Source organism: Lampris incognitus, chromosome 3 (genome assembly GCF_029633865.1).
Source record: "Lampris incognitus isolate fLamInc1 chromosome 3, fLamInc1.hap2, whole genome shotgun sequence".
NCBI lineage: Eukaryota > Metazoa > Chordata > Actinopteri > Lampriformes > Lampridae > Lampris > Lampris incognitus.
In genome coordinates, this window is record NC_079213.1 from 94019524 (window position 1) to 94042474 (window position 22951).

The 22951-nt window shown below is 42.4% G+C and overlaps 2 protein-coding genes across 2 annotated transcripts; one reads left to right on the plus strand and one right to left on the minus strand.

Annotated features, from left to right (window-relative positions):
- Positions 1-1425: 1425 nt before the first annotated feature.
- Positions 1426-5734, minus strand: lsm7 (LSM7 homolog, U6 small nuclear RNA and mRNA degradation associated). The gene is made up of 4 exons (XM_056277394.1): positions 5698-5734; positions 5358-5448; positions 5060-5131; positions 1426-2484 (listed from the first exon to the last, which is right to left on the minus strand). Exons 1-4 carry the CDS (start codon positions 5701-5703, stop codon positions 2342-2344), a joined length of 312 nt encoding a protein of 103 aa, XP_056133369.1. The 5' UTR covers positions 5704-5734; the 3' UTR covers positions 1426-2341.
- A 12817-nt stretch (positions 5735-18551) lies between these two features.
- Positions 18552-21058, plus strand: LOC130110778 (kelch-like protein 23). The gene is made up of 3 exons (XM_056277960.1): positions 18552-19545; positions 20128-20539; positions 20755-21058. Exons 1-3 carry the CDS (start codon positions 18552-18554, stop codon positions 21056-21058), a joined length of 1710 nt encoding a protein of 569 aa, XP_056133935.1.
- The last annotated feature ends 1893 nt before the right edge of the window (positions 21059-22951 follow it).

Genomic DNA, 22951 nt, shown 5'->3' on the forward strand with positions numbered 1-22951 from the left:
CCAAAACAAACGGATTGGCTAACGAAGAATGACGTCCAACAATGATGGGCGTGGTGTGCATATAGGGATACATAATGATGATGTCCCATGTAGAAAGTTGTCTGAAACAGTGGCAACTTGCCCAAAAAAACGGAACAGACACATATAAAAGTATGTATAGAGAGATATACAACTATACGATGCACGTTCAACTCTCTCGTCGGTATTTCCACTGGTGGTGACCACAGCTGTAATCACGCTGGCGTAAAAGACACCAGGGAGGCCATGTTCCGACCCGGACACAACGTCGACAAGGAACAAATACAAAATTAATAAAACCTTCCTCAAAAAAATAAAATAAAAAAAGATTAGTGTACAAGATTTCAACCCCCCCCCCTTCCCCTCTCTCTCACTACACGACCTGGACAATTTAGTGCACTCGGGAGTTTTCGCGGGTGGAAGCCAAGGTGTAGTAACGGCAGTCGGACTCCGGGGTTAGAGGGGGCGAGGGTGGGGTGGTGGGGACAATAAGGCTTCGTATTTGCACGGCTTTACTCACTCACCGCCTCTGTCTCCGGTGGCCCCGGACGCTGACACATTCACGACACGCTGCGGGTCTCCGTGGACGTCTCAGTGTGCGCGACTGGAGATACATGGATGGGTACGCTGAGAGAAGAGACCGGCGCCAGTGGTCCGCTATTTGTTCCCCCTGCCGAGGGGGCGTGCCGTCCGGATCCAGCTCACCTTTGCTTTACAGAGGCCGACCCCGCTTCAGAAACCTCCCGTCGGTCCTCCTCCCGCCCTGATCTTGATCCCACTGGCCGCCCAGAGACACTTTCTGGTTACACCCAGGTGTGCACAGGCATTTCTCCATCATCTCCGAGTAAACGTTAAACCTCGGACACACCTTGACATGCTAAAGACAACAAGAGGTCGAAGGGCAGCTATCAAATCCATGTGAAGTTGTACCTGCCATCCGGTAAAGTCTCTTGCGCCTTCCACCTGCAGCCTTACCGTGCTCCATTGACATAGTGACTGAGCAACGGAGGAGGGGCAAAACGGCCTGGAACTCTCTTTACCCTGGCTCAGTGCCCCCGCCTCACTATACTTGGCTCCTCTTACCAGGATTATAGTGGCCCCAGCTTGTTTCTCTTATCAGCTCTGGTCCTTGTGCACCTTCAGAGCTCTGCTAGGATGAAGAAGACAGTTGCAGTGATATCCGAGTCGTGTTGTGGAAGAAGTTAAAATTAACCAAGCAAACCTTAAACGATTTGATGCAACTTATCGGGTATTTGAGGACCCAAAAGTTAAATATTACATCTCCACATCACTAATGCTGAAGTGTGATAGTTTCTTTCAAGTTTTCAGTGTATCAGCAGCAGTTCCCCTTCGTTATCTCTTAATAGTTAGCAGCATAACTCTAAAAAAAAGACCGTGTTTGCCACATGCTTCAGAGGTAGTATATTCAAACCCCACCACACACCCAAAGGATCAATCTTAACAAAGACAAATCAGTTTAATTCATCCCACCAACCCTATCTAAAGCATTTCCCAACCCAGTGTAGTTTATGTCACAAACGTGTCTTTGTCAGTGTGCAGACAGGCTTGAATGACTTATCTCTACACACAGGACTAACTCCGTTTATCTTCATATATAGACTAAAGGATTACAATCAAAGCCTTGCTCCCTCTCAGCTGCAAACATCTTTACTCAGGCAACAGGAGAAAGCAACACCTGACTCTTGCTTTTGTAACGCTGCAATGGTTAATCGTTTGATTACTTGAGCAATTACATTAACTGCGGTAGTAGATCAATCATTTATCATTTATGAATTTAAAACATGAAATGAATGCTTTAGGATTTTTGACGGTTTTAGTAATTTTTGACATTGACTGATTTAATTAAGACAACGACAATAATCGTTACTCTGCCCTAAACTTGCGCAACCAGCAAAAACTTTTGGAGAAATACAATATGTGAAATGCTGCCATCTAGCGGTCGATAGCCTGATATCTAAAATCCAAAGTGAGCAATATGGCTCATGTAATTAAAGAGACAGCAGAAATGTGTTTCAATTTTCTTATCAAAAACAAAACAGTATAAAGTCCATTGATTCTGGGTAAAAAGAAAACGGTAATGTTAACACCATCCAAAATGTAGGCTTTTTCCAAATCAAAACATTACCAAATCCACATAGCACAAAGTCCTTTTCAAATGTTCATCAGAACTATCAACATGTGAGTCTAAACAACAGAAATCTGTTTTGTTGTATGTACATTACTATTTCATAATTAATTAAACTAAAATACTGTTTTCCAAAATAAAATAAAATCGACATAGGTGTGTGTAAGAACAGCTGTTTTAGCCATCCTGTTGTTGGATGAAGGGGTTAGGTATGGCCTCCATGCCATCCTGAGGACAGATTAGCACCACTGAAGTTCCTCTGCATACCACCAGTCCCAACTGCCTTGTGTCTTCTGTCAGCTTCAGCTGGTCATCTGGGTCTGGACAAACAAAAAGGTTACATAAACACAAGAGATAAAGGTCTAGGATTTAACTTTCCTTTATAAGTGGATCAGTGTCTTAGTTGGAGTGTTACCAGGATCAATCCAGACAAAACTCCTGGCACAAGTTTGATTTAAAGCCATATTTGAAAAGTACAAACTCAAATTTTATGTTAAAGCTGAAGTACATTTTTCTGCTAATTGACTGAGTTCATACAGAACAAATTACACCCAGTGGTGGACTAAATAGACCAAGTAGTTTTGCTGCTAGAACCTCAAGTGGTGTGATGTGCTGTCCAATATATATGACGAAGACTAGTTTGTTACTTTCACACCAGAAATGAAACAAACTACACCACTGGTCAAAAGTTTTAGAAGACCTCAATTTCCCCAGTTTTTAATGACATTTACGCAGTTTAATGTCTCAATGTACTCAAAGCCTAAACAAATAAACAACTAGAGATAAAAAAAGTAATCATGGTTTTAACAAAATTTAATCTACCATGTTTGACTCATCAAAGCAGCCACCTTTTGCAGATATAACAGCTGAACACACAAACAATGCTCATGGCATTCGTACAACAATGAAATCAAAATATTTTTCGGATAGTTCTTCAACACTGTTGCAGAAATTCCCACAAATGTGTTGCACTTATTAGGTTGTTTTGCTTTCACCCTTCTGTCCAGTCAAACCCTATCGAGCTGGTTTGGGATGACGTCTGGAGATTGTGCTAGGCAGTCTGTGATTTGAAGGCTAGTCTTGTTCTTTGCTTCTTAGGTAGTTCTGACATAGCTTGGAGGTATGTTTTGGGTCATTATCTTGCTTGGTCATTATCTTAGGATGAACCTCTGACCAACTAGGCATAGACCTGAGGGTATTTCATGGTGCTGCAAAATGCTCTGGTAGCCGCTTTGGTTCAGTGTGTCAGTCACTGTGCTAGTCGCCGACTCTGGAGCCAGCAAAAAAAGCCCCAGACTATCATGGTTCCTCCTCTATGTTTGACAGTTGGTGTCACACACACTGAGGAAACATCCTTTTGCCTACTCCACGGCATACAAAAACCCTGCATGATGAACCGAAAATTTAAAGTTTTGATTCATAAGACCTTCCAGTCTTCAGTAGTCCACTGGCATTGCTTCATAGTCCAGCCAAGTCTTATTTTGTTATCTTTGTAATGGCTTTCTTACTACCATTTGACCTGTCAAACCTGTAGCTCGAAGTCTTCTCTTCACAGTTGAAACAGACCTGCCCACTTTGACCAGTGTTAAGCTATGCTTGAAGCTGTAATCCTATAGGTCACGAATCACACAAGCAGTTGACTCTCAGAAACTTTTCTGAGTCTGTTGTGGCTTTGGGTCTGCCAGACCTCTTCCTATCAAGAGTTTCCATCTGTTTCCAAGTGCCTTTTGATGGTGTATGAAACTACTCACTGACATTTTGGCTTTCTTTGCAATTTCTCTAAAAGGAAAGACCTACACTTTTAAGGGTTATTATGGTCTGTCTGTCTTCCTTTGTTTTAGCTTTTTTCTCTCCTTTAAGATAGCAATATACTACTTCCTGGTACAATATTGTCCAAATAATGCTTCAGATTACCTGTTCAAACACTGCTTTTATAAAGACACAGGGTTAGTAAGTAATAAACAAAAGCTGGGACACCTGTAGGAATTGTTTGCACCAACTTTAAAGGCTTAATTTACTTCCATTACTGAAGAACAGGTGTCCCCGTCCATAGGGTTAGTGGTTGTGTCAGGAAGGGCATCCGACGAAAAGTTTTGCCAAATCATTATGTGGATTGACAAGACCATACTGGATCGGTCAAGGTCCGGGTTAACAACGACCGCCATCGGTGCGGTGCCCTCACAGGGTACTGATGGAAACTATCAAATCTGCTGTGGCGAACAAGCCAAACGAAGAAGAAGACTGAAGAACAGGTGTAAGTTGTTAACCCATTACATGTTCCCTGAAAAAGGCCCTTTTTATATCTCTGAAATCAAAGTTGAATCAGTTCATCTGGATACGTTTATTGACAGGCAATAAACTTATCCAGATGAACTGATTCAACCTTCTTTGATTTTCTTACCTGGATAAAGCATGCATAAAGACACATATCTCTGAAATTTACTTTTTTCCCCCGATTTTGGTAACCTGAACTTCTTTTAGACCTGGCAGTTTGTCACTTACCTTAGTACCATTTCAGGTTATTCACTGGACCAGATTTGCTTGCATTTCAATAAAAACTGGAAAAATTAGTGTTCTAAAACTTTTGACTGGTAGTGTACATTGAGACAGAGGGGAAAAAACAGTGGGCTAGGATTTTCATCAGTAGACACAGAAACTTAGTTCACTAAGCAAAAAGAATTCACTTTGTTGAACATCTGCAAGCAAAAAGAGAAAGCAAGAAAAGTTGGAACAAAAGCTTTAATTGGGACTGGTTTGAATTTGTAGAGGAAAATAACGGAGCAATGAGTCAGGACCAGAAATAGCTCATTTCTGAAATTAAAGTTTGTGCTGTGCAGAAATGTTAACCACAATTGATTTGCACTTTTGTAAGATGCCCAGCACTGCGGCTCATACCTCGCATGTATTCGATAGTACCATCCAACACCAGATTCAACAACGGATCAAACCCCTTCAGGACACCACTGGCTGTGAGTGAAACAACAGAGTGTTGGGTTTAGATGAAGAATCGCACAGTGATCCTTACAAACACGATTCAAAAGCTGGTCTAGATGTGTAATACATACACACATTCATAGGGATTCCAGTTAACATGCGTTAAAATGTTTAGCTTCAGATGCTAACAGTCTCATGTTAATCGGTCCGGCTCACGTTAGGACACTGCTAGAAAGATTTACCGATTTTAAATACGCACCTTCTCGTCCTCCCTGAAACTTCACACGTATTGGTTTGTCAATGTACTTTGACAGGTCAAAGATACTCTCCTTCTTTTTCTTTTCTTTATCCTGAAATAAAAAAACAAACGAAGGACCATGACACGTTAGCTCGCAAACACACCGAGAGCTAGCTTTGCATGGCTAGACAGTTAGCAAATGTATGAGACGTTTCGCATAATTCTGTTGAAAACAGCTGCTTTGAGAATTTTGTTAGGGTTTAGGGAAAATAATTTTTTTGCCAAGAACTTGGCTATTAATAGTTATCGCTATAAAATTATCGTGCAGTTTCAACAATAACGCAAACAAATACAAACTCACCGCCATGATTTGTAATGACACCGGAAGTTGTACTTTGACCTTTTTTTTTTAATCAATCGAATCATCGAGCGCCTGCTGCTGATCCAATTTTACAAGTTAGGCCCGATGGATTGTACGTATTTTAGTAATTAGGATAGTAATTTATGTACATTTTGTTAAAAAGTTATTGAATCGCAGGAACATCTTTTCTACACGTGTAAGATTTTCAGGGACAGAATGCATGGGTGGTTAGTTACAAAGAATGTATTACCTGTTTTTTGAATATCGTATGGTTAAGTTTAGTATTTTCATGCAAAACATAGATGTTGAATTTTTGTTTAATAATATTTTGATTATGGGTAAATTTTACATACACAAATGTAGATTTTTGTAAAGTTGCTCCAAGTGTTGTGGCATTTCACACCAAAGTAAAAGTAGTGATAGACAAGGTCCAACTAGAAAGATATGAAAATAAACTCCTAGGCGTGATACTAGACCACAAAATCTGCTGTTAACCTCACGTAACATATGTGTGAGCAAAGCTGGCAAGGAGCACTGCAGTCATGGGAAAAGCAAGACACATTCTGGATCATAAATCATTGTACACACTGTATTGTTCATTTATTTTACCATATTTGATCTATTGGGTGGGGGTATGGGGTAACACCTACAAAACCAACCTACAACCATTATGTATACTACAAAAAAAGAGTAATAAGGAAGGATAGTTAATAATGTAGGATATCGTGAACACACCAAAAAGCTATCTTTAAAGTCAGGTGCCTTGAAGTTTAGGGATTTAATAGAATTTAACATGGCACAAATATGTTCAAAGCAAGAAACAATCTACTACCAAGAAATATACAAAAATATTCTCAGATAGAGAGGAGAATATAATTTAAGAGGGAAATTGAACTTCAAGAAATTATGTGTTCGTACAACTTTGAGGAGCATGTGCCCAAACAAACTATAAACATTACACAGTTCAAGAAGAAGTACAAAGGACTGATTATCAAGAGATATAAAGTTTTATTTATCTCTAAACATTTCTTATTACATTTAAAAAAAATTCTTTCTATGACACTGAGTCGATATTTGGGTTGTACGTAGCATTGAGATCTGTTTATTCTTGGTACATGACATTAGGATGTGTTTTTCTTTTTTCTCTCGTGTGTGTGTGTGTGTGTGTGTGTGTGTGTGTGTGTGTGTGTGTGTGTGTGTGTGAGAGAGAGCCCTGTGATGGCCTGGCGGCCTGTCCAGGGTGTCTCCCTGCCTGCCGCCCAATGACTGCAAGGATAGGCTCCAGCATCCCCACGACCCTGATAGCAGGATAAGCGGTTTAGATAATGGATGGATGGATGGAGTTTGTATTGTGCAGCACAACTTGCATTGAATTTGAACGATGCAGTACAGTGAGAATCCATCCATCCATCCATTATCCAAGCCACTTATCCCAATTGGGGTCATGGGATGCTGGAGCCTATCCCAGCAGTAATTGGGCGGCAGGTGGGGAGACACCCTGGACAGGCTACCACTCCATCACAGTGCCGACACATTCACACCTAGAGACAATTTGGTATGGCTGATTCACCTGACCTACATGTCTTGTGGGAATTGAGTTTGAAATGTATAGTAGCTGAATTAACTTAAGAGTAGGTGAGAAGGGGTAGGAAAAAACAAGTGTATACTGCCTCCTACTCCTTTCTAATCTTCTCTAACTTGATGTGGTATAACACATCCTTGATCCATCTATTGTAGGTTGGTGGCAATAGCTGTTTCCATTTAACCCTTGTGTTGTCCACACATTTTGTATACTGCCCTTGTCTCAAGGGTCATTTATGACCCGCCTTCATTAACTCTAAATTAAAGCAACTTAACGTAATTTTAAACCCCAAATCTATTTTGCACAAAGAAATAGCCTTTCGTTCATCACAAACTTTGTGACTATCTGGGTTTTCTCTCTTCACAGTGCAGAAAGACTGCATTTAATCAGTGGACACCAGTCGTTTTTATAGGGTCAAACATGACCCAAACATGTCTTAGGGTAAAAAATGACCCTAAGACAATCTTAGTACCATAATGGTGTACAGCTTTCATGGAAATATGAACAAAAACAATGTTTCACTTTTTCTAATGTTGGGGTCACTGTAAGAAAAGTCATCAAATTTCAGGTTGAAAAAAATAATAATTTAAATTCTTTTCTCTGCTGTTAAAAACTGTTATCGGTAATTTTTTTACCCCATTGTAACCAGGTGGTAAATAAAATATATTCCCCACAGGATAAGCTACAAAGCAATGGTTGTTTTAGTCCAGAGAACATGTTAAAATGTTGTTAGAAAGGAATCTAACTCCGTAACTACCAGTTACAAATTTTGTCCACTAGATGGCATGGTCTGGAAAATTGTAAGGTTAGCGAGCCGGATGCATCTCAATCTTGTTTCCGTTCTGGTTAAGCCTGGTAGTGCACGCATGGAGGGAATGGGATTGGACATCGTGGAAAATAATCGGTAAATACACCGTGGATTATTAACATCTGACTAAAATAATTTGTGTTTTTTATTTTTGTGTCTTAAATGTACAGTTGTAAGCCCACTGCTGTATTTTGTACATTATATTTTATGTTTTCCTAGCCTTGCAAGCTACCGTAAATAGAATAACCCCCAAAGAAGTAATTATGTCTTCTTTGGTACATAATTCCATAGGCTGCACAATTTTGGTAACAGGAGTGGGGTTCTTTAAACGCAAATTGGCTAAAAGTAAGGTAGCTTAGGTTATTAAAATATGGCAGTGGTGAAGATTGGCAGGCAGAGAATCCAGCCCAGTGGCCAGCTTGGTGTAAGAGCAGCTGGTAGCGAGACGGCGGAGTTTCAGAGTGTGCCAGTTACAGCGGCTGCTACCAGTGAGAAGATTTACCTTTTCCCGTTGTGGTGGCTCCAGCTACAGAGTCCCCAGTCCCAAGACCTCCAGAAGCAGCAGTCTTCATCTTACAGTGGCATGTGCCAGCAGAATCCTTGATACTCCCACCTGACTGAAAGACTGTATTCTGAGGCAAGTGACACCTAGAGCCATGTCCAGTCACTCTGATGATGGAGGGGTGGTAGTCAATGAGCATAACCAGGTCTTGAGGGAAGGGGATTGTAATTCAAATATTGTGCAAGAATTACAGAACTAAGTACAAGAGGCAGGATGAGAGAATGGCTAATAGAGCCAGTGGTAGTAGTACACGTTCTTATATATATGTGCCATGTGGCATCAGATCCAAGGCTTTAGTGGTGAATATGCTACAGATGGGAGGTCAGTGAATGAATTCATTGAGTAGGTAAAGAGAGTTTTGAGGGCCAGAGAACAGTCTAGGGAGGAACAGTTAGATTTTACTCTGTCACTGCTGAAAGGTCCTGCCTTAGAGGAAGTGCAGCTGTGTTTGGGAGACCAGTCAGGAGAACCCAGTGATCTTTGCCTTCTTGAGAAATGCATTTGGAGAAAAACGTAGTACTACCCAGCTGTTGCAGACTTTCTACAATCATAAGCAGTTTGATGGTGAGGACCTCTGTGATTACCCCCATGCCTTGTCTCAGATCTTAAGTTCTGTAAGTAACAGTTAAGGGAAGGTTTACCCAGAGAGGAAGAAATGCTAAGAGACCAGTTCATTGAGGGGTTGAGGGATCCAGCACTCAGACGGAAGCTCCGTAAGTTTGTAAGGCACAAACCCCAGTCTAGCCTTGCAATACGTAATGAGGTTATCCTTTGGTCCATCGAAGACAGTAAGCCTCAGGGGCCCAGGGCTGTGAAGAACAGGCAGGTACAGTCTGAGGTAGTTAGTGAGCCCCATTGTGCAGCTGTTGCAGTAGAGAAGGACCAGCCTGACGCTGTAGATGCTATTCAGAGAGCAGTGGCTCAGTAAGATAAACAGATAGCTGAATTAAGAAAAAATGTGTCAGAGCTCGCCAATGCGCTCAGAGAAATGGCACCATTCCAGGCCCAGCAGACAGTCAGAGAGTTAAGCTGGGGACCTAGACCACTGCCAGGGTATGATGAGGATGGGCGACCCATCTGCTTCAAATGTAGAGGGGTAGGGCACTTGGCTGAGAGGTGTCACCAGACATGTAGCCGTCAGGACAAGGGGACACCAGAGCCCTTTGCTACTCAGGAAAACTGACTCCCTCGGTTGCTATGAGCCAGGCAATCTGAGGGGAGGTTAGTGGCTCAACTAAAGCTCCACTTAGCCGGGAAAGAATACTAGAATATGCAGTTGGTGAATGCCGGGTAGTAGATACCAAAATAAATGATGTAAAGATATCATGTCTACTAAATACTGGTAGCAATGCTAGTACCATTTCAGAGAGTTTTCTCAGGGAACATTTATCTGGAAATGACAAGGACCTCATTTCTACATCTGAGTGGTTAAAGATAACTGCAGCTAATGGGTTGAATATACCTTACATCGGTTATCTGGAGCTGGAAGTGGAGGCCATGGGACTTACTATCCCTGAGTGTGGGTTCCTGATTAAAGAGTCACCACATTCCCCTTCAGTTCTGGGACTATTAGGCATGAACATCATTAAGAGGTGCAGAGAACTGGTGCAGCCAAAATTTGACACCAACTTAGGTGGGCAGCTTTAGTCGGGCTGGAGGCAGGCATTTCAGCAAATACATACAGTCAGCATGGTAGACAAGGCTAGCTTTGCCTGTGCATCTGGCAAGGGCGTCATCCATCTACCAGCCTTTTCTTTAGCTACAGTGCTGGCCAAGGTACACAGGACTGTTAAGGAGGATGGCCCTTTATGGCTGTTTATTACGTTATTATTCTGTTATGACTAAAGACAATTAAGAAGTATTAGATGTTTAGCTGAAAGAGCGGTAAAAGACATAATTCTATAAAGATACAGGGGAGTGGCGGTTAAAGATGGCGGCATAGAGGACGGACACAATGAAACCAGCTCCTATTCTAATTCCTTTATTTTAACCCGTTTCCTAACCCCACGACCCTGAGAACAGGATAAGCGGTTTGGATAATGGATGGATAACCCCTTTCCTAGCAACGCAAGTACCAAAACAACTACTGCTGCCTTTTATCACAATTCAACACCATTATATTGGATATGCCCCCCCCCCGAAAAAAGCTGAAACAGCGACGAATTAAGACAAAAGCAGAAAGAAAAACACCCCGAGCATGGATAGCACTAGCATTAGCCCAAGAGTCGCCAACCCATCAATCGCAGTCGACAAGTGGGTCTTGGAAGCATTCCAAGTCGAACAGGGGAAGTTTTCAAAATCAAAGAAAAAACCCCCACATAAATGTAAATGTTTTTATTTATTCATCCATCCATCCATCCATTATCCAAACTGCTTTTCCTGCTCTCAGGGTCGTGGGGATGCTGGAGCCTATCCCAGCAGTATTTATTCATTATTATTTATTTTAATTTCAAATGCACCCTGTGTGAGCCCTGTGTGTAGTGATGGTGGTCGAGGGGTGGGGAAGGGGTAAATCTGGCCAATCAAATACAGTTTCTAGGTTAACGGCTGAAAAATTACATCCCAGACTCGCGCCTTAACTAGCTCAAGCACTTCTTGTTACGCTCACGAGCTATCAAGCTAACGATACACGATGGCAGAGGCACAATGGAAAAAGCAAAACATTTATTTTCACGTAGAATGGATTTTCTCTTCACCAAAATGATTTGCCTGATTTGTCACCAGGCTGTAGCGCCTGCAAAAAGGGTAACATGGAGCGGCACCACAACACCATCCACCCCAAGTTCAAAGTAACCTACCCACTAAAAAGCATGCTTTGTTCAAGGAAAGTTAACGAGCTCAAGTCTATATTGAAAGCACAGCAGTCGCTTTTTACCAAACCAGCAGCTAAAAGTAAGGCTGCAACAGAGGCATCCTTCCGTGTCAGCTATCTTTTGGCTAAACATAAGAAACCGTTCACTGATGGAGAGCTGTACAAGGAGGCAATGGCCGTTGCCGCCAAGACATTATTCAAAGAATTCAAAGACAAAGAGGACATTAAAAATGCTATCGGAAGTGTGCCACTTGGCCCAGCCACTGTGACAAGAAGGGGGGAGTCGTTATCGGAGGACGTGAATCAACAAGCGCTCAAGGATTTATCACTTTGTCAGTGCTTTTCGCTGCAATGGGCTTTCAGCACACTCTCTTGCACATTCCGACACGGCCTGCTCAATCATTTCCGGGCAGCGCCGGAAGTTAATACAGACAACTGACAACAACAGCGAAGCAATGGCGTTTTTCACTCAGTCTCCTCAAGATTTACCCAAACTCACGGTTAACAACGTTAGTTGCATTATCCAAGAAGCATGCCATACGTCAGTTACCAAAAAGCAGAAGGGCTTCAAACTTTTTTGTTTGTTTTCACCTTGTTAAAGTATGCTGCTTGGAATTATTGTTAGGCGTGTTTAACAATGATAACGCCTGTTTGTTATTTGAATGTTTAATAAAGATTTTTTTTAAAAAGTTTGGCCTGACGGTGGTACAAGATTATAGATCACCTTCTTCTCTCTCTTGTTGTTGTTATTGTTGTTTTAATGGTGGGTAGCAAATCAAATCAAATCAATTTTATTTGTATAGCCCAATATCACAAATTACAAATTTGCCTCAGTTGGCTTAACAGCAACACACCATCCTGTCCTTAGACCTTCTCATCGGATAAGGAGCAACTCCCTAAAAAAAAAAACCTTTAACAGGGAGAAAAAATAGGAAGAGACCTCAGGGAGAGCAACAGAGGAGGGATCTCTCTTCCAAGACAGCAACTAGCGTTTAAGTGTATTCCTGCCACCTACTATGCTGGGGTGTGGCCTAGAGTTCCCTATTTCCATTAGGACTAAAAAAAACTCCCTAAATTCTCTTCATTAATCCAGTTTCTTTTAAAAACTCAAAACAAGGCTTTATATTGTCCTTCCTCAATACTAAATAAATTCTTAAGATTCAATATTCCCACCCCACGTTTCTTTTATTCTTTCTTCAGCTTTTCTCTGTGGTTTATACTGGCAGTGACAGATAACATGTTCAACCGTTTCTTCTTCTAAACCACATTCACATAGTCCTGACAGATGTTTCTATATTAAGTGCATTGTTTTATTTAACCCTGTGTCCTAACCTGTGTCTTGATATAATTGTTTTCTTTCTGGAATTCTTTCCTATTGTTTTCATTCCTCCCACTTTTTGCTTTATTTTATATAACACAAAATGCCAATTTTAATGACTACTGCAGTCTCAAAATTATTCAACTCCTTCATGACAAGCGTCTTTAGTACTTAGTAGAGCACTGTTTTGCTGTTATGACCTGCTGCAAACATGATGCATAGCCGGGAACCAGCTTCTGGCAGCGTTCCTGAGGAATCTTAGCCCATTCCTCATGGGCAATGGCACCCAGTTCACTAATATTCTTGGGTTTGCGTGCTGCAACCGCCCTCTTCAAATACCACCAAAGATTTTCTATGGGGTTCAAGTCAGGCGACTGTGACGGCCACTCTAGAATCTTCCAGGACTTCTTCTGAAACCAAGCTTTGGTGGACTTTGAGGTGTGCTTGGGGTCATTGTCCTGTTGGAAGGTCCAATGACGCCCAAGCTTCAGCTTCTTCACAGACGGCATGTCGTTTTCTCCTAGGATTTCCTGATACTTGATTGAATCCATCTTGCCCTCCACACGCTGCAGGTTTCCAGTGCCAGAGGAAGCAAAGCAGTCCCAGAGCATCACCGAGCCACTGCCATGCTTCACCGTAGGCAGGGTGTTCTTTTCAGCGTATGCTTCATTCTTCCTCCTCCAGACATACCGCTGATCCATAGGCCCAAAAAGTTCCAGTTTTGTTTCATCACTCCACAGAACAGAATCCCAAAACCTCTGGCTTATTTATATGGTTTTGAGCATATGGAACCGACTTTTCTTGTGCTTTTGGGTCAGTAGTGGTGTACGTCTTGGAGTTCAGGCATGGGGCCCTTCAGCATTTAGTATGCGCCTTACTGGGCAAACTGCAACCTCAGTGCCTGCTGCCAAGTCTTGCTGCAGGTCTTTTGCAGTCACTCAAGGGTTTTTGATCACCTGCCTGCTCAGGAATCTGGTGGCAGCCGTTGATAGCTTCCTCTTCCTGCCATGTCCAGGTAGTGTAGCCACTGTTCTTTTAACTTTGAACTTGCAAACTATACTTCCAACTGTATCTCTAGGGACAGCCAGTGCCTTTGCTATCTTTTTGTATCCTTTTCCTTGTTTATGCAAGGCAATGATCTCTTCTCTTAACTTTTTGGACAATTCTCTTGACTTAGCCATATTTCTAACATGCAATCAAATGTCACCTACAACAAACCCCTAGCCAGTCCCGGTATTGATGTGTTCTATCTCAGGCACACCTGATGCAACTAATGAAGCCCTTGATTAGTTGTATCAGCTGTGCGTGAGACAACACCTGATTTGCAAATGTGTGCTCTTATGAGGGATTCTGTTCAGGGGGTTGAATAATTTTGAGACTGCAGTAGTCATTAAAAGTAGCATTTTGTGTTGAATTTGGATAAAACCTTTGTAATATTAGTTTTATTGAACTATTTGAACTGTTATTGTGTAATTTGCTTATTGCAAACAGCTGAAAAAATTGTACATTTTGCCAATAAAGCTAATATGCAATGGAGGCTGAATAATTTTGATTGCACCTGTATACTGGAATAAATGTTTTATGTGTTGTTCTTAGTCTTTCGTCAACTATTTTACCCAGTTTCCTTTTCCTTTATCTCTTTTTATTTTATCTTGAATATAAAATACAGAGAAATAACCATGTTGGAGTCAGTGGGTAAGGTACTGTACTTTTCTCATGTAATCCCATTTCATTTGCCATTTTACTTGCTGCCCAAACAACATTCTCCTGTTGCTTTCCCACTTCCCCAGCATGGTTCAAGGGTTTTCACATTTGGATGATCTCCTTCCTTGTGCCCTTGAAGATATGCCCAGTAATTCATCATTAGCTGTTTATATCTTAGGTTCAGTGTTTTTTCTCCCCTTCTCCAGCTTGCTTTAGCTGGAGAAGTCATAATAGCCCAACAGGATAATCTCAGTGTCTAATTTTGTGCAATGTTTTTGCTGCTGACCTGTATGCTACACTTCCATAATCAATCCCTGATCTTATTAAAGCAACATACATTTTCCTCAAAGCACCTCTACTTCTTCTCCATTCAGAACCTGTCAGACATCTCTTTACATTTAGAACCATCTTGCATTTTTCTCTATCTTATTTAGATGATCACTCCAGGTCAACTTTGTATCAAATAAAACCCCCAGAAATCGAAAAGTGTTCACCTGCTCTATCCGTTTCCCTGACATCTTAAGTCTACACCAGCCTCTCTTATCTTCTTCCTCATAAATACCACTACCTTTGTCTTCTCCATTGAAAACCTAAATCCCCAGTACGACCATATCTTTACCACCATCATCATTTTATCATCCTTGAATTACTGTTAAATTCTTCCCTCTTAGGGTCTGCGGTGGTGTAGCGGTCTAAGCATCAGCTTTGTGTCGATGCAGTTGCCCACTGGGGACTGGGGTTCGCGCCCTGGTCCCGTCAGATCCGACTATGGCCGGATTTGATGAAGCAGCATAATTGGCAACGCTGTCTTCGGGAGGGGGGCGGAGTCGGCTTGTGTTTGTCACATGAATGCATCTCTGGGTGGGTCGGAAAAAGCAGTGATTCGGCCTGGATTCGCCTTGTCACGAAAGTGGCGAGGCGTCTCCTTCGAGACTGCCGGCCGGAGAGATGCAGTTGGCGAATGCATACAGTACGAGGGTGGGTGTTTGAATTAGAATAGGGAGCGATTGGCCACTAAATTGGGAGAAAAAAAATCCCCCTTTTCCATACGGTCCCACATCAGCAAATAATGATTTTCCAATATCACATCTTACGTCAGAGCACATATCATTAATCATAATGGAGAAAAGTATTGGGCTGATCACACTACCCTGAGGAGTTCCCTTATCTCCCTTATATCTAGTAGATAGTGTTGTTCCCGTCTTAACCTGAATATATCTATCAAATGTAAAAATGTAATCCAATTAAAGGTTCTTCCTGTTATTTCCATTTTATCAGACTTAATCATTAATCCCTCTTTCCATACTATATCATATGCTTTCTCTACATCAGAGAACACTACCATTAAGGATTCTTTATTAATTTGGGCTTTTCTAATTTCTGTATCCAAAGAAATTACGGATTCACTATTCCTGTCCTAAATTCACTCTGGTAAGAGAAAACAATCCTCTACTTTTTATAGTCATTCTCTCTAATCATCTTTTCCATTATTTTCCCAACATGTGAAGTAAGTGGTCTGTATCTTGTTGGACTTGCCAGGTCCTTTCCTGGTTTTATTATAGGTATAATAACTGCATCTTTCCAACTGGTAGGTACTCTTCCTTTTTCCCATACTTTATCATATATTCCTAAAAGTTTGATTTCTGTCTGAACTCCTTAATGTTTAAAAATTATATGACAAATTGGGTCTTTTCCTGAAGATGTTAACCCAGACTTTGCTATAGCTCTCCTCATTTCTTACACTCTTGTCTCCGTAAAACATCTGGATATGCTTCTCTAGATTCTTCTCTCCCTTGTTTCCCTTCCTCTGTTAGATTATTGGAACTATGAATTTCAGTGAACAGCCTGGCCATTATTTCTGCTTTATCTTAATTTGATATTGCTGTTTCCTCTCCAACTTTTAATACTGGGTACTGCCACTCTCTTTTGACTCACCTCACCTTTCTTATTATTCCCCATACATAGTTGCTCTCCCTTCTTTGTTACAGAATTCCCTTCAACTTTGTTTCCTTGTTTTTCTCACAACTTTCCTTACTTGTGCCCAGTGATGGCTGGTGGTGATATTGGTTAGGTGGGCTAAAAAATGCATTATACCCATCAATAGTTCATGCTGCAGCAACAGCAGCATCACATCTGAGATATCAAGTTACAGCAACAGCATTATATACCTTGTTATAGCAAGTGCTTTACAACAACAATATAGAGAAGTATCCACAAGAATGGCTTGATGCCAAAAACTCTATCTACTACTACTACTACTTTTTGCTGCTCCTGTTAGGGGTTGCCATAGCGGATCATCCATTTCCATCTCTTGCTGTCCTCTGCATCTTCCTCTGTCATGCCAGCCACCTACATCTCCTCCCTCACCACATTTATAAATCTCTTTGGCCTTCCTCTTTTCCCCTTGCCTGGCAGCTCCATGTTCAGCATCCTTTTCCCAGTATACTCCTATGCACATGTCCAGACTATCTCAATCTTGCCTCTTTTGCTTTGTCTCCAAACCGTCAAACCCAAGCTGTCCCTCTAATATAATCGTTCCTAATTCTGTCCTCCTTCGCCCCTCCCAATGAAAATCTTAGCATCTTCAACTCTGCCACCTCCAGCTCCACCTCCCATCTTTTCATCAGTGCCACTGTCTCCAAACAATATAACATAGCTGGTCTCACTACCATCTTGTAAACCTTCTCTTTAACTCTTGCTGGAACCCTTCTGTCGCAAATCCCTACTGTCACTCTTCTCCACCTGCTCCACCCTGCCTGCACTCTTCTTCGACTCTCTTCTGCACTCCCTGTTACATTGAACAGTTGACCCCAAGTATTCAAACTAATCCACCTTCATTTCCTCTACTCCTTGCATCCTCACCATTCCGCTGTCCTCCCTCTCATTCATGCATATGTATTCCCTCTTCCTCCTACTGACTTTAACTCCTCTTCTCTCGAGTCCATACCTCCACCTTTCCAGACTCTCCTCAACCTGCCCCTACGCTCACTATAGATGATAATGTAATCTGCGATCATCATAGTCCCTGGAGACTCCTTCCTGATCTCGTCTGTCAACCTGTCTATCACCATTTTAAACAAGAAAGGGCTCAGAGCTGATCCTTGATGTAATACCACCTCCACCTTGAACCCATCAATCATTCCTATCGCACACCTCACCACTGTCACACTGCCCACATACATATCCTGCAACACTCTTACATACTTCTCTGCTACTCCCAACTTCCTCATACAATACCGCAACGCCTCTCTCGGCACCCTATCATATGCTTTCTCTAAATCCACAAAGAGACAATCTAACTCCTTCTGACCTTCTCTATACTTCTCCATCAACATTCTCAAATCAGACGTCCCATCTGTAGTGCTTTTTCGTGGCATGAAACCATACTGTTGCTCGCTAATCATCACCTCTCCTCTTAATCTAGCTTCCACTACTATCAGAGTCTCCCCACTCTGGCCCATTCACAGCAGAGCTAGGCCTACCTGCCATAGTTTTCACCGCTCTGTTGGGTTTCCCCATGCCATCCAGAGAGACCCCTCACCTCCGATTTCTCGATGCCAACCGCAGTTTCTCGGGTTCATCAATCGATTCCCTACTCTCACTTGTAAACTGCTAACCATAAGCCTTGCACCAAACTGATCCTCCACCTCCACCCGAACATGCCCAAGATAGATCACTTTACAATGAGGGAAAAATTTAAAAACTGACCATGTTCACTAAAATCGGTGTCTTTGATATGTGATTATACTGTAACTACAGTGTGATTTATTATTAATATAACTTGACTCTAAGGATACATCTCTAAAATACGGGACAACAGCCAGTTGTGAAAAACAGCCTACTACATATATGAATGTTAAACTAATAAGTGTGCTTGGCACACAGAGGGTCTGTGTTATAATTAGCATCAGTTTTCCAAACTGACCTCCTTTCCATGTTTACTTGGTGGGTAGCAAATAGGCAGTCAGGGGGATATAAGCTATTAATATCACTGGCTTGCCTGATGTAAACCAGAGAAGTGGGACAGCATGCGTTTCAGACTATTGGTGCGGCTGTGTATGTAGTGACATGGCCTGCAAAGCAGATACAGAGCAGGAAACTCAGAGATTAAGACACAGTGTTTCCTCTGACAAGAACAAACTGGAGGAATATGAATCTTCTTTGCATAAGGAAGACCCTGAGTGTCAGTCGGAGCTTGATGTAATCCCTGATACAATGCTACAGGTTGAGGGAGAGTGTTTCTATGTCAACCGACAACGACTGGCCCTCCAGAGTCCTTACTTCAGAGCTCTCTTCTTTGGCTGTGGAAGGGAGAGAAGCAAAAAGCACGTTGAAATCAGAGGAGTGGGCCTGGACCACTTCCGGATCTTGATGGCATTCACAGAGACATCCACTCTACCACTGGATAGGGAGAACGTTCTAGGGATCCTTGAGACTGCAGATTTTCTCCAGCTGGAGCGAGCCAGGCTGCTGTGCTGCAAGTTCCTAGAAAGGGAGCTCCACCTCAGCAATTGTTTGGGAATGATGAGCTACGCCTGGCACCTTGGCTGTACACAGCTCTACAAGGCAGCAAGACAGGTGGTGCTCACACACTTCCCTGCTGTTGCCTCTGACGAGGACTTCCTGTCTCTGTCTAAGGAAAGTGTTGCTGACCTTCTCGCCAGCGATGACCTGTCCATCCCCAAAGATGACTTGGCCCTGGAGGTCACCATTCGCTGGGCAACTGTTGACTCCAGGCGGGAAGAACATTTTCTGGAACTAATTGAGCTGGTGAGGCCTGAGTGTCTCTCTTTGCCATATATCACTGAACTCTTGACCCGTATCAAAGGGTCTGACCCAAGTGCCAAGCTCATCTGTAAATTGAACGAACATTTCCCAGCCACTTGGTCCATGGGCAGATCAATACATCGGACCAGGGCCAGAGAGACTTTGTTTGTCCTGGGTGGACCTCATGATCAGGAGAAACAGGCACTGTACCAGTTTCACCCTCTCAGTGGTAGATGGAAGAACTGTGCCCCTCTTCAAAGGAAGAACCTCACGCAGTACTCTGTAGCTGCAGTAGGTAATGCTTTGGTAGTGAGCATGGTGGTGATAATGAGGAGTAATATGTTAAGTAATGTTTGAGATTGCATTGACAATAAATATTTGCTGTGCAGTATATACATGTAGGAATACATTACCCCACATATTTGTTACACCGCATATACCACTTTACTGATATTAAGTACATTGGCATATTCATGTCTTATTTGAGGATGCATGTTGGCTTGGAGGTTAGCACTGCTGCCTCACAGCAGGAAGGGCTCAGGGTTTGATCCAATTGCTACTGTGTGGAGTTTGAATGTTCTCCCCATGTTTGAGTGGGATTCCTCTGGGTGCTGTGGTTATGTCCCAGAGACATGCTTAGCAGGTTTACTGGAAACACTAAATTGCTCAAAAGTGTAAATGGTGTGTGTGGGTCCAGTGATGGACTGTCAGGCTGTCTACGGTATCTCGCTGGCTTCTGCGTAAGACCTACTGGGATATGAGCCCCCACCCCCAACCACCCAAGACTGAAGTTGATTAAGCCAGTATAGCATATAAAAGTTTAATCTGATGTTATGCTTGCAAGGTCCTTATTTACTCTATTTCTCCACTCCTCTAGGAGACAATTTGATTTTGACAGGCGGATACTTCCGTGATGTGCTGTGGTTCAGTGTGGATTGGGTCAGGATTTACGAATGTGGGAACCAGCGCTGGGTTGATGGGCCGGCCTTGCAGAAGTCAAGGCACAGCCACTGCTCCATAGGGCTGGATTCAGTGCTGTATGTGCTTGGGGGGAGCATGGATGAAGGGCCTGTGGCTGATGTGGAGAAGCTGGTCCTTGGGTCAGAAGAGGGTTGGGAAGAGATAAGCCCCATGGTGAGGGCAGTGGAGAGGGCGGCTGTCGCTTCGCTAGGCTCCTGTATCTATGTAGCATGTGGATTGGATGAAAATGGCGATGTGTACAGTGGAATTCAGAGGTATCTGGTGAAGGAGGATCAATGGGATGTCGTATCCTACTCCCCATTTCCACGGTGAGGGAAATTTCAAATTAAACTTGTTTCATATTCATGTATAAAATTATGTGGTGGTTGTTGACAGTGTAGTGCTAAAGTTTGATAATTAGCAAACACTTTCACAGAACTTTTTCTTTTATACAAATGGTCAGAAGGCCAGACTTTGGTTGATAGAATGTCAACACATGAAACAACCTGAAAATGTCATACTTGTTTTCTTTGCTCATCTCCAGGTATGACCTTTTAGCTACAGAGCTCAATGGTGCCCTCTATCTGTTTGGAGGCCAAACACTGCGTCTGGATGTGGAAACAGATGAGTGGACTATTCTAAAGGAGGAGTGCCTGGACAGAAAGTTCTTCTCGGGCTGTGCCACAGTCAATGGTCAGATATACCTGGTCAGTGAGAGGAAGACCAATAAAGCATTCCCCAATATGGTATTGCTGGACCCCTACATAGACACTTGCATAGAAATAGATGATGCCATACCCTGCCCTGTGCCCCTCAGGGGGTGTGTCACCATGCAATTGTTCATATGATGTTCCCTAATGTGAGTGAATGAGGTGCCAATGAACTTCCTTTCATCATATTGTAATCCTTCACGTGTGATTTGTTCTTCAGAAGTTGTTACACCTCGTCTCCAAGAGAGCGCTCACCACGGAGGGGTCCTTTCATAGCACATATAGTCAGCATCTTTGCCTGAAAAAAAGTTGGATATAAAACACACACATTATGTGCCGTCCCATTGTGCATTTGTGGCCATGATTCCAAGATTCAAGAGTTTTATTTGTCACGTACACACAAGTACAAGTCTCAAGTGCAGTGAAATGAAAAAAGGTACGAGCTCCAAGATGTGCAAACAACAAAGTACAACAGGTACACATGCATTCCAATTTACAATATACAATTTACAATCAATAGTTAAGAACTCTGTAAAAAGAAAACAGACAGCACAATATATACAGTAAAAGCACTTACTGAAATACGAGGTATGTATGTACATAATATGAGTTATGTGTAGTCGGTTACCTTACTGTTTGTGCACGTGCGTGCTTGAGCATGAGGGGGGCAGTATGGGTCAGTGAGGGGGCCCCGGTAAGGTCAGAGTTCACAGTCCTGATGGCCTGAGGAAAGAAACTCAATCTCAGTCTCTCTGTATTTGCAGCATGACTGCCTCTGCGGTCATGCTGCAAAAAAGGGCAGTCCATCATCTCCATGATGGACTGCCCTTAATTTGCCTCTTGATTCCCACAACAATGTGGGAACGCGCCTCAAGAAAAAAATAGACTGATCAGCCAAAACATTAAAACCACTAATAACATTGATTATCTCATTACAATAGCACCTGTCAAGGGCTGGGATATATTAAGCAGCAAGTGAACAGTCAGGCATTAAAGTTGATGTGTTGGAAGTAGGAAAAATGGGCAAGTGTAAGATCTGAGCGACTTTGACAAGGACCATATTTTGATGGCTAGACATCTGGGTCAGAGTATCTCCAAAACGGCAGGTCTTTTGGGGTGTTCCCGTTACGCAGTGGTCAGTACCTACCAAAAGTGGTCCAAGGAAGGACAACTGATGAACTGGAGACAGAGTCATCGGTGCCCAAGGCTCATTGATGCATGTGGGGAGCGAAGGCTAGCCCGTCTGGTCTGATCCCACAGAAGAGCTACTGTAGCTTAAATTGCTGATAATGCGCCCTGCCACACTGCAAAACTTGTTCAGGTTTGAGGATCATGACAAAGAGTTCAAGGTGTTGCCTTGGCCTCCAATTCCCAAGATCTCAATCACATTCAGCATCTGTGGGATGTGCTGGAAAAACAAGTCCGATCCATGGAGGTCCCACCTTGCAACTTACAGGACTTAAAGAATCTGCTGCTAACGTCTTGGTGCCAGATAGCAGAGGACACCTTCAGAGGTCTTGTGAAGTCCATGCCTTGAAGGTTCAGAGTTTTTTGGCAGCACGAGGGGGACTGACACAATATTAGGCAGGTGGTTTTAATGTTTTGGCTGATCAGTGTATGTCGTTTAGCAATGTGAAAGGCAACCTCTACCACCCTAACAGGCGTTGAATGAATTTTGTGAAAACATGAGTGAACTTCACTGCAGTGGGCTTTGAATGACACAATGTCCAATGCTGCATTGTTTAACAAAAATAATTTATTGAAAGTGTTGAACTGACCACAGCATAAGCAAACCAAGGAGATACGTGCATTCATTACAGATAAAGACTGGTCATATGTTATTCCAACAACAGCATCTCTCTTGTTACAAACCTTTATTCACTTTGAAATATATTTCTTGAAAAATAAATAATAATTCTGTAGTCATTAGTGGGAGACATTCAGTTGACCAGCCCTTTTGGTGCTGCACTCATAAACCATTTAAAACCCCACATTGGTGTGGTGGGTGAATATGGCCCTGTTTAGAAACAA